Here is a 16,068-nt window from a genome sequence, read left to right as displayed (position 1 = left end):
GACTTTTTCCACATTTGAGTGCTATAATTTGATCCCCAGTGCTTGTACCAACCCAGTTACTTAGTGTTTGGTAACCTATTCTCTGAAAGCATGTGAAAAAATAGGTAATTGAAATTTGGCTCCCCTTGTGATGTCAAAAGGGGTTTATACCACCCCTAATCTGAACTATCCATCCACGGCACTGCCATTACGTACAGAGATCAGCTCATTTGCATTTTAAAGGACACAAAGTGACAATTTTAACATGTTATAATAAATTATCTGTTGGGTATTTTGAGCTAGAACTTCACATACGCACTCTGGGAACACCAAAGATTTATTTTACATCTTTAAAAAACGTGTGAAATGTCGACCCTTTAAATAACAAAAACTCAACTATGGTGAATATATGACATTTTTCAGCCTGGATGGGTTTGATGCATACTACTTGCATCAGTCTTAAAATATCTAACCTGCTAGCTGATCAAAAAGTTAAATTATAATCAAGATCCATCATAAGCATTCAATGTATAGGATTGTACAATGTAAAGTTTTAGGACTTTAATAATCAAGGCACGCACATCCAAATAATTTTGGCCAGGTGCAGGATCTTTTGAATTATAGATTTTGTCTACCAAAAAGTTAAGATAAACTGTCTATAACAACAGCTTTTGAAAAGACGACAGCAAAAAGATTAGGAAAAATCAAATTATTGTCATTTTATACACAAAAAAAGTTTAATAAATTGTGTACACACATTTCTACAGAAAATATAACAAAAAAAAAACAGGCATTTTTTTAAACAGAACTTCCCCAACACAACCAAAGGATGTCTAATTAATATTTAGCAGTTGGTGTAAAAAAGATGACTTCTTGTTGAAACCCACTGACATCTGCTGGCTGAAGATTTAATGAAAACGATCAAAAAACAGGAAAAGAAAGTGTCCGTCTTCCCTCATACTCGTTCTAAAGCCTCCAACATGATTATACTGTTTCCTCTGATCACCTAAAAAGAACAGAAACAAAACAAGAAACAATTCACTTAGACATATGTATTCCTTCACTTCTCCACTCCATCAAAACATTTCACAAAATATCAAATATCACATTGACAAACGCAATGCCGTAATGGCCGTGCCATAGTAAGGACGTAAGTCATCGAAACAAGAAGTTATGGTTCAGCTCTTTGAGAGGGGGATTTAAATACAGATTAACATTCACAACAAGAAACGTCTGCAAACTGGACTAAAGCAGAGATCAGGGAGCTGTCACTACCCATGTTGAAGGGGAGGGCTTAACAACTTCTAAGGGGACCTCAAGAAAACTTTAAATAAATAAGTCAAAGTAAGCATAAAACAACTACAAATCAAGATATTTCTTATATGTATGGTTATTTTTGCAACAAATGTACATCTGTCCAAGCATGCCAAGGCCTAGAATATTTTATTTGCTAGACATTATGTGTGGGGGTCCATCAGAAATTGTTGACAATGGGGAGTGTCTTGAAGTGAAAAAACCCTACAGTTCACTAGGCGGCAGATGAGAAATGTGTGTTTTTGGTAAGATCAGACTATGGTTATACTGACCACCATCCCAATAGTGTTCATCTGTCCTCCTGGAGACATTTCAATAGAATCATCCACTACCAGATTCATGAACGGATCAAACCCTCGCAGGATCCCCTGAACATGACGGCCACCGTTTAGCTTCACTAAAAAGTAAAAATAAAGCATTGAAAGAGACTCATTTATTAAAAGATTGAAACACACAAAAACGCAGTTTATACACATGCACTTTAAATTTATACTACAATACATTTCATAAACATCCAACAATACATAAATGCAATAACACACAGTGTACAGTACGGTTAAAAACCTAAAAGAAGGTCAGAAATTGTTTTAAAAAACAAAATGCAAATAATCTGATAAACTTGAGAAATTTACTTACGTGAAAGTTTCTTATCCATAAACCTAAAACGCAAATAAGAAACATAATTTTAGACCTAATACAAGTTTGTAGTAGAATGTAAACCTATTGTATCACACTAAAACACATCACTCTCTATTCAACAAATGCTACTGCTGTAGTCCAACCGGGCACAGCAGCACCGCTAATCTTCAAATAAATCACATTTCTAAGACCCTCGTCAACATTATTAAGAAACTTCAAAAAATACCTACTTTTTCAGCTCGGGTGGGTGTGCTTTGCTCATGTTTAATTAGATAGATCGAACAATTTTGTACAACAAAAACGTCTGAAACACGTTTCAAACGATGTATGTGAAAAGCTGCGCGAAGAACAGGAAGTGATGTAAGCCGCGAGATTTTGCAATCATGAAACGCAACATCTCCCCCTACTGTAGTGAAGGCTGAACTTCAATCACCTCCTTTTTATTGAATAACGAAAACATTAAACATTAGGTATAAGTCACATATGTTACCAGAGAAGAAAGAATTACAAAGAAAGATAAAAAAAATACAACAAATTAAGCACTTATTACATGTTTTGTCCTTTTTCAAGGGGGAACTGTATAATTTGAAGTCTCATAATCTAATTATTACATTAGGAATATCAAATAACATAGTGTTGTAAATTATAGATTTCGAGATACAGTACTAAAATGTATATTTACAATACTGAAATGAATGATTTTGTTGAAATTATATTATTACTTCGCAAAAATAATACCGGAAGTTGGTAACATCGATTTTTACATGACGTCAGTCAATATAAAAAAAAATCAATGTTATTTTTTTTACAGAATTGTCTTTACATATACATTATGTATGATGATTTTATGTAGAAAACAGTTAATTATAAAAATGACTTGTTTTTTTAGACCGGGTAAGATGTGTTCATCATTTATTAACTTAGGTGTGTTTGCACTAAGTTACATGAAGTTGCAGTGTCAAAAGGGAAAACATGACATTTTATCATTTTAAAGGTGCATTGTGTAACTTTTCAAAGGTTCTTTTGACGGAAATACAATATAATATACATAACTATATTATAAGTGGTGTATAAAGACCTTACATTATAAACTGTGTTTTTTTATTATTTTAGAATGAGCCGTTTTTATCTACATACACCGCGGGTTTCCTTACATGGAAATCGCCATCATGTTTCTACAGTAGCCCTAAATGGACAAACTGATCTATAGAGTGCGTTTCGTCCCTACGCTGTCTCAGACAACGAAGGCCCTGTCCCAAATGGCACACTCCGAACTTATGGACTTCCTCAGAGTCCACACTTTGATGACATCATGAAGTGCAGACCTTAGGGACCCTTGACGCGAGTCTATGAGGGCGCACCGGAGTCGTATTTTGGGACAGACTCGAGCGTCACGCCGGAAATAGGAAGAGAAGTTGTCCATCAGTGTGAACTACTCCCATCCGTCGTCGGATTGCTCTTTCACAAGGACTTCTGGGTTGGTAAAGTGCGCAATGCCTGCTACAGTGCGGGCTTCAACAAAGACCATCAGGGGTGCAAAGGGGGCGCTGATGAGCACACTTCGGGGCGTAAAAAGGACAGAAGGGACACCCTACGGACTCGTAGATTCACGCACAATTTAAGGCCACGAGACCGAAAGTCTACATAAAGTGCGCCATTTGGGACAGGGCCGAAATTTGTCCTGTGGCAGGCTAGCATATGCGATTTGAATTTGAGGGGTGAGCTGCTGGTTGCAATTCGCAATCTCACCTCTAGATGCCGCTAAAATGTATACACACCAGATGCATTATAAAGAAACAAACACCCTATAGACACCCACAAAGTTTATAAGAATTTATTCGAAAGCAATATATATGCAATGTGTAAGTAACATGAGGTAAATTAATTTTGACGTACACCAAAACACCCCACATCTCGAAATAAAGCAGTTAACAATCAATGGAGGTAGCCAGATGCAAATAAAGAGATTAATGCAGAGAACTAAACACATTATGCCTTTAAGCTGTTATTAAAATAAAATCGTAAAAAAGCTCTTACACTTGTTACATATGCATTAGTCTTGTAAAACGTGAGCCGTAAAGTGGCTTGGTACAGTGTTCAAAAACAAGCTTCATTAAAAAATTAAGAAAAGTAGTGCAAAAATATTTTGAACAATCACTGGAACCTGAAGTCTATTAGGTACTGGTTATACAAAAACGTTAGTACAGAAGCATTACATATAAACTTAGTAACATTATTGTGTGTAAAGGTTAATATTGCATGATATAAAAACATGTACAATCTGTAACAGAAATTACTTCCTATTTGTTCTCTGTGAAAGACTGTGAAGTCTCCAACAGCACATAATTCTTTTCAGTAGTACACAAATACATTTTAATTTCAAATAAATCATTTCAGGAGATCAGACATTTGATATGATTGTCTAAATATAAAAAAAACATTGTTTTCTAGTTCATCCTAACCCACAGCAAAAAAGGTGATATTAATCCAGACACTAAATCTGAATAATACCTGAAATATTTGGTATTACAGCAGGAAATGTAGGTTATATTTATTTATACAACACTGGTATCGGTCATTTTACACTTATAAAACAAAACATATCTCAGAATAGTCTATCAGTGATGTTGAGACCTTTGATTAACTAAGACTTTATAATATTTCAGCTACAAAATGTGATGAGATGTTGACTTTGCACTCGTTGTATTTCATAAACTACAATCATGTGACAATTAAATATTGCAACCATTAAAATAAAATATTTCTGTAGGCAGGTGCAGATCTAGAGGTATGTTATCCAACTTGACAAATAGAAATAAACATCATTCCTGGTTTTAAGTTTCAGTTAGCAACAACCATACAAAAACTTTTTTGACAAAAAAATCTCTTCACAGCTATATAACAAATATATACATGCAAAATATTTGAAAATTTTTCCTGATTTTGCGGCAAGCAGAAGTGGTTTAGACCAAGTACCCGTATCAAAACAAACACAATTGGCTATTCCGAATTTTTATTATTACCTGAAAGTATCTTATTTATCTGGCACTTGGACACAATGCATATTTTAAAAGCTGCTATTTAGGGGTCTCAAGACAAAAAAACACCCCAACACATCACCTATATAAATGAAAATATATAGCCGCAATGTACTTTTCAAGCACTTGTGCTGTAGTGTGTTTACTAATCGCTGAGCAGATCTTCATCTTCCTCCTTTTCACGAATGAGATGCTTCTGGCAGTGCTCCAGAAAAGCCTCCAGAGCTATGAAGGTCTCTGCGCAGGGCACACAGTGATACACTTTGCTTTCACAATTTTCTGGTATCTCATCGAGTGTTATACCAGCCGTGCACACACTGCAGCACCTACACGCGTCTGCCGTTTCAGGAACCTCCTCGTGAGCTTTCAGCGCAGCTTGAGCATTTTCACACAACACACAAGTGAACTCCTCATCCTCATCTGTGTCTCCATCATCTGTTTTTACCTTCTGCTCGCTATCTTTTGAAACTGGCAGAGGTTTGGTCCTCGGCCTGCCTCTTTTTTTTAAAAGTTTACGCCCTTCGAGGGGTCCGGACTCATTAGTTGCTTTTGGGTTGAAGCCGACTTTGGTTGATTTGCTGCTGGTGGCGAGGTGGGTCTGGTGGTGAGCGCTGAAGTGCTTGAAATGCGCCCAGCGCGTCAAATGGTGCAGGAAGACTTTTCCGCAGTGGAGGCAGGGATACGTCTCGCCTTTCCGTCTTTGCCTGGTGGTCTTCCCGGAGTTTCTCTGCGTTTTCCTGACCACGATCTCTCGTCGATGTTCCTCCTTCCTGTGCAGCTGAAGTAATGACGTCTGGGAAAAAACCTCGTCACAGGAACGGCACGGAAACATCGTGCCTGAGGTGATGACTCTTGAGGACCTCTTCTTCTTCTTCTTCTTCTTCGGGTGGACATGTCGCTGGTGGCTGCCGAGTCCCGCGGCCGAGCGAAACGTTCTGGAACACAAAACGCACGTGGAAGAAGACACCCTTGCACACGGAGGAGACGAGGGTGAGGAAGAGGAGGGGCTTGGTGTAGCAGCTGGAGAGGACGGGCTGACGGGAACCGGCTGACATCCTCCAGCCTGCTGGTGGTACAGCAACTCCTGCTTGTGGATGAAGGCACGTCCACATGGGGCGCACACATAGGGGCTGTTGTCGTGATCAGAAGGCTCTTCTGAGAGACACGGGCTTGGAGGTTTAGCCCCACAGGTGGTGCAAGGAGATGCCCACTTAGGTTTCCCCCTGCACGCCTGGCACATGGGAGGTGGACTGGGGCAGATGTGTAGATGCAAACTAGCGAGCAAAGCGAACTTTTGGCCACAGCGCTGACAGGAATAAAGCTTTTCTAGGGCGTGCTCTCTTTCTTGGTGATCCACAAGACTGACCAAGTTGGGGAACGATTGGCCGCAATCTTTACAGATGGAAGACTGATGGTGTTTTGGTTTGTACTCAATGCGACTGATCAGTTCAGCCAGTTTGGATAAGCTGACTGACACAGGTTTAGGTTGGGTTATAAGCTGGTCATTCTGGGGTTTATTCAAGTTGTAAGGCAATGAGTCCATATTCCCACTAGAAGGACAAAAATGTATTAATACATTTTTTTAAGATTTCAATTCAAAATAGATTGCATTATAGTTTCTACATGTCATTAGCAAAACACAGAAACCGTAGAAAAATGTGTTCTTTTGTAGAAAATACACAAGCATATCTTCACATCTCATTGTTTTTTATGCATCTTACTTTTATGATGGATGTACGTGTTTTTGGAGCTTCAACATTATGGGACCTATATTTATCTTTATGCATTTGGTAAATTATTATATAAAAAGCGACTTCCAAAAGGGTGATTCTCACGAAATCCAGACTTAGAAGGTGTCCACCATCAGATTGTTTTAAAAAGCCCTTGAAGCCATTTTTTTTTTTTTTGCACATATAAGATTAAGGTCTGAACTTACTATAACCATTTTAAGAGGATTTAAAAAATATTTCCTATATAATTATTTAAATTTTTTAGATTATCATTATCAAAAATTATCATTACCGCAACATGATTTTACATTAAATATATGCATTTACAAACTCACGTTTCGGTAATGAGAACTAAAAAGTTGTCTACAAACTAATTTTCAACTTTTATCTGGAGAGAAAAAATAAGAACTGCTTGACTGGTAGCCATCTTGAGTGTTACAGTCAATTATGTCCCTTCCAACTAATTTTTTTTTTTTTTTTTGAAAATGTTAGTTCATTGAGGACATAAACAATGATTGAAAATTGTTGCGGAGGATGAGAAAATTGGTCTTGGACACATTTATATTCCTTAAAGGGGACATATTATGAGATTTTTTTAAAGATGAAAACTAAGTCTAAAATAGGTCTGAGCAAAAGTGTGCCGTTTTGGGTGTGTCATTTAAAATGCAAATGAGCGGATGAAGTGCAACCACTGATCACAATGATGGTGGTTTGTTGCAATTGAAACTCAATTGTGCTTCGAAATATTTTATCTTTCTCTTTCTCTCCATACTAAATGGTTGTGCTGTGGTTGGATAGTGCAGATAAAGGGGGCGGTATTACCTTATTCTGGCATCACAATAAGGGCCAAATTACAATGACCTATTTTTCACATGCTTGCAGAAAATGGTTTACCAAAGCTAAGTTATTGGGTTGATCTTTTTAACATTTTCTAGGTTGATAGAAGCACTGGGGACACAATTATAGCAGTTAAACATGGAAAAAGTCAGATTTTCATAATATGTCCCCTTTAATATTGTTACTACATTTACCAATGATTACCAAATACCACACGTTTCTTTACTGTAAATGTTTATAAGATAACATGCACTGAAGCTTTTTTATTTTTTAGATTTTTTAATTAAAAATATTTCCTTGTAATAAAAAACAGAACCAGTCATGGACACGTTGCGGTAATGAAAATGTTCCCCTTAAATGTGGAAAAACTTCAAAATTGGTTTGTATGGTGTCATTTGAAATCATGTGCAAAATAGTACATGAAGAGATGTTTGTAACTGTATGCTTCTTATTTTGATAGCATTTACTTTTATCATCAAAATGTTTCTCTTAAAAAAGACTTTTAATATTATATAGTCAAATTTCTACTTTAAATGTATTTTCTTGTATATGTATAAACTAATATATAAAATATTATGTGCAAATATTTTAAAAGTAATGTACATGAGTAATAATGTGCAATATAAGCATCATAACATAAGCATGCAATACATTTAATTGCATGTGCTTTGCAACACCATTTGATTTATTATTGACTTCACAATAAATGACATTTGTCACCTGGTTTGCTTATAATGCAATAACTGGAAATTGCAAAATGAGTATGCCAACCAATACTTAACAAACACTTACAAAAAAAAGATATCAGGAATTTGTTGCATTGAAACATGCAGTGTTTCAGCGAAACACTCAGTGCATTAATGCAGGAAGTTAGCTCGTTTATGCTACTAGTATGCAAACTCACCCATTCGAAGACTTTGTATCGCACACTTGCTTCTCGCCCATCGATGTGGACATTGCAGTAGACATTTAAAGATGCATTAACTCAAAACTGCATGAAATTTTGAGGCTAAACGCGGAAGGCTGTCACTCCCACGCGTTTCAACTTAACTTACTTCAAGCAGTTTGAAAAACTACAAATCCCAACACCCCTGGAAAATCCGCTTCACGCGAGTTATTAAATAGTTGTATGTCCAGAATTTAATTTTTAACGCACATTCACAATTAAAATATTTAAAATCAATGTTAATATGATATATTACAATTATACATTTAAATAATTATTTACCACATTCCTGTTGAATATTGTGCATTAAAGAGGAAGAATGCTTATTTGTAAACGATATCATCATATATGTCCAACAACTATTGGTGTTAGTAAAAATCATGAACCATAACGCAAATACAAATACGTTTAGATATTGTTGCTGTTTTAAACGCGCTTAAACAAATCAGCGGTAGTTGGGGACTTTTATTGTGAAATTGATTTATTATAAAACGATGTGCTCTCTATCTCCCCCTAGTAAATATGTGTAGAATTACATCAAAATTATTAAGCGTATTAATCTCTGTACATATTTGTCATTGCTCTTTATTCACACACCTCTGCTGTCTGTGGCTTTTATGACCACAATGTTAATTAAAATTATAATATTTGTGCATTTTATGTCAGAATGTGTCCTCCTCCCGTCCAGTTGGCGGCAGCTGCACCTGCCCAAACAGCGCCAGAACAGAACGCTGGGTGCTTGACCTCATGCGGCGCTGCGCAGCCTGTTCATTATATGACATCTCACTACCGCGAGATCGACGATTTAAAACTCTGCATTTAAGTTGTTCTCGCGGTTTTGTGATGTAAAATGCCAAATGGTCTGCGTAACGCCGGATGAAGTCCCACATAGACACACACCGGCATTATCTCACCGGTTTAACCTCGATAGGTTTGGAAGGAAACACTAGAGACAGGACTGTTGTTGTATTAAACAATCGTCTATAATTTGGAAGTTGTTGTAATTGTTAGCATTTATACACAGCTGGGACTTTATCATTGAAAATCTGTCGCGTTATTTCTCGTAGTGTATATGACCGTCCGTGTCTGTTTGTTTTTTATTGTGAACATTCGAGTTTTATTTACGCGGTTTCGTTTTACATATCGATATACTCATTGATGGCAGTGTCAGGGGGTGCCCGATGTTTCCCGATGGGTGTGCGGACATTCAGCGAGTTTCTGGAGATAGCGACCGTCGGTCCGTGTCGCTCCGGCAGCCCAAATAAGCACCGAGAGAGAATACAGCAGTGGTCCATCCGGTAACAGCACGTTTACATTTACCATCAAGAAAGAAATTATAATGGATTTAATGGTTATAATGGAAATCTTATTGGTTTTAATGAAAACTATAATGGTCTCTGTTGGTCTATACTGGTATTGTTTTGTGGTCTAATGGAGGGATTTTATCTGGTGGATGGGAACCAGTTACATCATTGAATACTATGGTAAAACACACTAACCTACATTAAGAAATACTGTACTGGCTTTAATGGTAAACAACTGATGATTCATTATGGTATTAGTAATGAAAACCATTACAAGTTTACAACATGGTAAGGACCCACATAAAAATACTGTAGTATACCTTAGTATTTACAGTAAATTGTATTATGTTATTGTAATTACTACATTTTGTTAATGTATAATATGTAGTATTATGCAATATAACTATAGTGAATGAACTAGGAAATGAGTCAATGACAAAAAAGGTTTGGCAAGATGAGTAATTCAAAAATCTTTTCGTTTTAAAAGCATGCATCAGGTTTATTCCAATGCACATAGTGTATTTATGTTGATTTTATGCAATAAAAAATACATTGACACCATTTTTATAAAAGTTAAGACTGAATGGACCTGAAAATGTCAAATGGCGTAACTGCCAATTGCGCCAAAGAATGAGAAATTTTAAATATTTTATCCACCTTGATGGCATTTAAGCATTATCATAAAAAATCATTTTAAAATATATCACACGAAAATACGTTTTATTAGTTATTACTAAATGTAAATTTTAGTTTTTGTAATATTTGACCGGACATATGTTGAAAACAGCTCTGTTTTCTAAATAATCTTTGACAAATGATGTTAAAGTGTATGTAAAAAATCATATTAAACTAAACTAGATGATTATATTTTATTCCACATTTTTTATGAATATATTTATATAAAAATACTAGTTACACCAACTGACACAGACCGGTTACACCACATTGACATTTTTGCAAATATCCCCCAAATATTCTTTCAAAATAAAATAAAAACAGAAATTTTAGACTTGGTCCTTAAAAAAGAGAATGTATGCAAGTAATCTGCAAATTTATTTAGAAATTTTAACCCTTTTACATTTAATTGAACCATACGGACACAAAATAATTAACGTCACGTCATTAACCCAAATAGTGTGGTATACTTTAATATTGACTATGGTAAGCTTCAAAAACACTTTATCATTTAAAAGCTTTACTTCAGTTTACTACAGTAAATACTAAAGTATACTACACTGTTTTCCATGTGGGAGGCATTTGGTGAATAATTAAAATTACTAAATAAAGTAACCATGGTATTTGCAACAATTACTAGTGTAAAATTAATATGACATGACCATCAAGTTTGTGCAACAACACAGTTTTAGTGTAATATTAGTACATTTAGTAATTGGGGTATTTTGATTGGTCCATATTTTTACCAGAATACCATAGTAAAAATAATTTCTGGTGCATGAAAACACTAAGCACTTAGTATTTGCAAACACTGTCATCCATAAAATAAAATAAAACATTTAAATAAAAAGATGATAAAGCATTTTACACTGTGACTTTTTCCATGCAGTAACTAGTACTTTAATGGAAACGATTATCATGATAACTAGTGTAAAGGTTTGATTGTTATTGGTTGACATCAGTCATTGGAAATGGTGAATGAATGTAAATCACATTTACATTTATTGATTAAGCAGATGATTTTATTCAAAAACCTTTATGTAAAGATGGCCAGGTTCCTTACAATGTAAAATACTTTTACACTTACAAAATGCACCATGTTTATTTTTTTCTTAAGGTAACATGTAAATACCTTTGTTAAACCTAAAAACACGTTGTGAAATGGTACCATTATTTTAACTTCCAAGATTTTCCCAACACCCAACATCTCTCTACCAATCTTAATCTCTTCCATTGTTTCATTTGTCATGTCTTAGACATTTGTCTTCCTGCGGGATTTTAATGACCCGTTCCCCTCGACCTCTTTGTCTCTCTGACGCGGATCATCTGACCCCCACTCATCACAGAAGATCATTCATCAGCCTCACAAATAAGAGAAAAGAGTATTCAGAGAGAAGAATACTAGGGTACGTATATGATCGCTCATAGAGAACATGACATTTCAGGTATGTTTTAAAAAATGCCCCCCCTTGACCTAGTCCTGAACAACAATATCCTATTTTTTTATCCTGATTGTGAACCACAGCCCTGTTATTTGGTCTTAGGTATTCAATGCAAGAGATGTATGAAGTGGTAGCCAATGTGGACGAGTACAAAAACTTTGTACCTTGGTGCAAAAAGTCCCAGATCATCATGAGTAGGGCCGGTCATTCCAAAGCGCATATGGAAGTGGGCTTCTCACCGGTTGTTGAACGATACACGTCTATGATAAGCCACGTTCGTCCACATCTTGTTAAAGTAAGTCATCTTTACTACTCAGATGTCTTCAATATTGTTAAATCATTAAAACATTGTACTTTTTGGTTCATACCAGGCTGTATGTTCTGATGGAAAGCTCTTCAATCACTTGGAGACGATATGGCGTTTCAGTCCTGGTCTTCCTGGTTATCCTCGCACATGCACGGTAGACTTTTCGGTAAGTGTGGTTTAAAGTGTTTTCCTCAAGTGTTTGTAATCTTTTCTGTTTCCTTACACCGGCCTTTCTTGATGTCTTCAAAGGTCTCGTTCGAGTTTCGTTCTCTGATACACTCGCAGTTAGCGACCGTGTTTTTCGATGAGGTGGTGAAGCAGATGGTGGCGGCGTTCGAGCGAAGAGCGTGCAAACTGTACGGGCCCGAGACGAGAATACCAAGAGAGCTTATGTTTCACGAGGTCCATCAGACGTGAGGTTTACCATCACACGTGGACTCACTCATAACTACATTATCATCAATAACACACCTGTACGGTTTAACAGTGTGGGATGGGACAGTCTGTTTTTATTTTTAGGATATATTTCAACTCATTTGCAGCCTTGCATACATAAAAAGGAGAGACTTGACACATTTGCCTCTGTTATCAAATGACTTTTGATTTGTTGTCATATTGTATCAGATTTCAACGTTGGGACGGGTGCCGTGTCCAACTGTGTATATATGATAATTTCTATACAGAAATAATATATAGTGTTTCATTATAGTTACACACAACTTATTCTGTTCACTTCTCGGTTCATCGGGCCCAAATTTGAAGTTATCACAGGAATACAGGCATGCATCTACAATGGATGTCTATGGGTCAACACATTTTTATGCTTGCCCTATTGATCTCCATTGTATGTGCAGCTGTCGGTGCTTTTGTTGTTGTATGTTTTCTAATTGATGCACGTCAAAATATTATTTTTGCACAGATTAAACCAAAATATTCCTATGAAAAAACTGTATACAACAAAACAGTTGTGGGAACTCAAAGGTTTTCATCCAAATCCTCAAAGTCACCTGCTTGACTTTTACGCAGCACTGAATTTATAACATTTAACTTGTATTCAACCCGGCGTTGGGTCAAAAAAGGACAAACTTAGATTGTTAACTGCTAAAATGTTCTAGGTTAATTTAACCTAACGGCTGGGTTTGTCCCTTTTTTACCCAATTCAGGGATTAAAATAACCCAGCATTTATCCGAGGGAATTTAACTGTAATTGAGGAGATATAAAAAGCTGTTATCCAATATTTCAAACTTTGGACCCACCACCATATTTAGTGCATAAATAGTAAATTCTAATGAAAGTAAATATAGAAATATATTTGCATGCTTCCTTGGTTCATGCAAACTCAGGGCTTTGGAGAAATTATATTCAGTTAAAGAAATCAGCCTGCCGTTTACTTCACAGATTGTGCCTGTTTATTTGAAAAAGCAATGAAAGTGCCATTTCGGTTACATGTATGTTTAGTTAAACACTACTGTATTCATGTCATCTGATTTTTCAAAAAAGGCACAAGTTATAGTTTCTTCTTGAATGTTTATTTTATAAAAATTATGTTTTTATCTACTTTTCAATGCCATTTATGCATTGCATGACATTTAGTTGAACTTAGTAATTGTTATAATGTTGATTATTTATTTGTGCTGTTATATGTCTAGAGGTCTGCAATGGATTTGCAACGTGCACCACAAAAAGAGATTTTCATGTACGTTTTGCCTGTTTAATGTGAACCAGAACTATGCTTGAGATGAGCACAATTATTGGGTTAAATCTCTTTAAAACGAATGTTGTGTGTGAAGCTTTATTTCTCTGTCAGCAGGTAAATTACATTGAAGAAGCTTTTATTTTCATTTGAATATCTATAAATGTTTATCAAATGAAGCGTTTGTGCCTGATTTACTCGAACAGATGTTTTGCATGTGGACATTGATGCAATTTTCTTCTTTTATTTATTATACAAAGTAATACCAGTGATGGAGGTACAGTGCAAGTAATTTGAGTAAGGTAGTGGCATCTAGGTCATGTATTTATACCAGCACGAGGTACTTAAATGGAGTTTCTGAAATATAGAGAGACTCTTCTCTTTAAACCTTTACCAGACTTTAAAACTGAATGTGGAAACAGATTAGGAAACAATGAACAGACTTTGATCTTACTAAGATGGTAAATGGACCACAAAACCAGTCAAATTTTTGAAATTGCGATTTATACATCATTTGAAAGCTGAATAAATCTTTCCATTGATGCATGCATGGTTTGTTTGGATAAGGTGGTAGGGTTGTGCCGGTGGGTGGGCCGGGGGCATGGCAATCAAAGGGGCGTACGTGTCATGATGAAAATATTTTTATTTAAAACACCCAAATTAAACTCAATTTTGAAGAAACTATGTTTTATCAACAGGCTAGTTATCCTCCAGACAGTGACGGACCATGTCTTTCTCTCATTTCGGCCATGTGGCGCGTGCCCGCTCGCGGTGTGAAGCGCGTCCACGCTATTCTCCGAGATGCACTTGACAGCGAATTATTATTTTTTTTGGACGACCTAGTTAAGGTGGTAGGGTATCCCAGCTTAGGTGGGCCACCCAAACTGAAAAGTGCTGCGGGAAACCCTGGATAATATTTGGCTGAGGTACAGCTATTTGAAAATCTGGAATCTGAGGGTGGAAAAAATCTAAATATTGAGAAAATCTCCTTTAAAATTGTCCAAATGAAGTCCTTCAGCACACATTATCCATGATAAAATAATTTTTGATATACACGAGTCAACATTTAAAGTGGATCAAAGCCTTTAATAAATATGTACCCATTCTTCAATTTGATTAACCTTTTTGGTCCACTTCAAATGTTGACTCGTATATTTATGGAATTTTTGAAAATATCTTTATGGAAAATGATCTTTATTTAATATCAATAATTTTGACCCATACTGTGTATTTTTGGTTATTGCTACAAATGTAACTTATAAATGGTTTTGTGGTCCAGGGTCATGTCATTTTTACTATGACCTATGCTGTGTTTTAATTGATTGGAGTATTATGGGTTAATTTAAAGGGACACTCCCCTTTAAAAAAAAATGCTCATTTTCCAGCTCCCCTAGAGTTAAACATTTGATTTTTACCGTATTGGAATCCATTCAGCCGATCTCCGGGTCTGGCGGTACCACTTTTAGCATACCTTAGCATAATCCATTGAATCGGATTAGACCATTGGCATCACACTAAAAACCAATAACCAAAGAGTTTCAAAATTTTTCCTATTTAAAACTTGACTCTTCTGTAGTTAAATTGTGTACTAAGACCGACAGAAAATTAAAAGTTGTGATTTTCTAGGCAGATATGGCTAGGAACAATACTCTCATTCTGACTTAATAATCAAGGACTTTGCTGCCATAACATTGCTGCAGAAGGCGTAGTGATATTACGCAGCAGCCGATAATATTCCCCTTAGTATCTTTCAATAGCAGGGGACTATTTTCGGGCACTTTGTAATATCGTTAACTTGCGCCTCCTGGAGCCATGTTACGACAGCAAAGTCCTTGATTATTACGCCAAAATGAGAGTATAGATCATAGCCATATCTGCCTAAAAAAAAAAAAATCGCAACTTTTAATTTTCTGTCGGTCTTAGTACACGATGTAACTACAGAAGAGTCAAGTTTTAAATAGGAAAAATATCCAAACTCTTTGGATATTTTTAGCACAATGCTAATGGTCTAATCAGATTCAATAGATTATGCTAAGCTAGGCTAAAAGTAGTACCGCCAGCCCCGGAGATCAGCTGAATGGACTCCAGTGGAGTGTCCCTTAAACTCAATGACCTGGTTTGTCGCTTTCTGACCAAACGCTGGGTTGAAAATGACTCAGCATT

The 16,068-nt window shown here is 36.1% G+C and overlaps 3 protein-coding genes across 3 annotated transcripts; 1 reads left to right on the top strand and 2 right to left on the bottom strand.

The window, feature by feature from the left end:
• Window positions 1-673: 673 nt before the first annotated feature.
• On the bottom strand, window positions 674-2,298 carry snrpg (small nuclear ribonucleoprotein polypeptide G). Its single transcript, XM_065285375.1, has 4 exons — window positions 2,163-2,298; window positions 1,930-1,952; window positions 1,566-1,690; window positions 674-985 (listed from the first exon to the last, which is right to left on the bottom strand). Exons 1-4 carry the CDS (start codon window positions 2,192-2,194, stop codon window positions 935-937), a joined length of 231 nt encoding a protein of 76 aa, XP_065141447.1. The 5' UTR covers window positions 2,195-2,298; the 3' UTR covers window positions 674-934.
• A 1,452-nt stretch (window positions 2,299-3,750) lies between these two features.
• Window positions 3,751-8,605, bottom strand: LOC135775297 (uncharacterized). The gene is made up of 2 exons (XM_065285376.1): window positions 8,442-8,605; window positions 3,751-6,520 (listed from the first exon to the last, which is right to left on the bottom strand). The coding sequence occupies exons 1-2, from the start codon at window positions 8,504-8,506 to the stop codon at window positions 5,116-5,118; spliced, it is 1,470 nt and encodes a 489-aa protein (XP_065141448.1). The 5' UTR covers window positions 8,507-8,605; the 3' UTR covers window positions 3,751-5,115.
• A 769-nt stretch (window positions 8,606-9,374) lies between these two features.
• On the top strand, window positions 9,375-14,667 carry coq10a (coenzyme Q10A). Its single transcript, XM_065285377.2, has 5 exons — window positions 9,375-9,781; window positions 11,719-11,868; window positions 12,007-12,199; window positions 12,276-12,377; window positions 12,461-14,667. Exons 1-5 carry the CDS (start codon window positions 9,642-9,644, stop codon window positions 12,626-12,628), a joined length of 753 nt encoding a protein of 250 aa, XP_065141449.1. The 5' UTR covers window positions 9,375-9,641; the 3' UTR covers window positions 12,629-14,667.
• The last annotated feature ends 1,401 nt before the right edge of the window (window positions 14,668-16,068 follow it).

The sequence above is a fragment of the Paramisgurnus dabryanus genome, chromosome 21, assembly GCF_030506205.2.
Source record: "Paramisgurnus dabryanus chromosome 21, PD_genome_1.1, whole genome shotgun sequence".
In the NCBI taxonomy this organism is placed as follows: domain Eukaryota; kingdom Metazoa; phylum Chordata; class Actinopteri; order Cypriniformes; family Cobitidae; genus Paramisgurnus; species Paramisgurnus dabryanus.
This window is presented reverse-complemented; position numbering and strand designations above follow the sequence as displayed.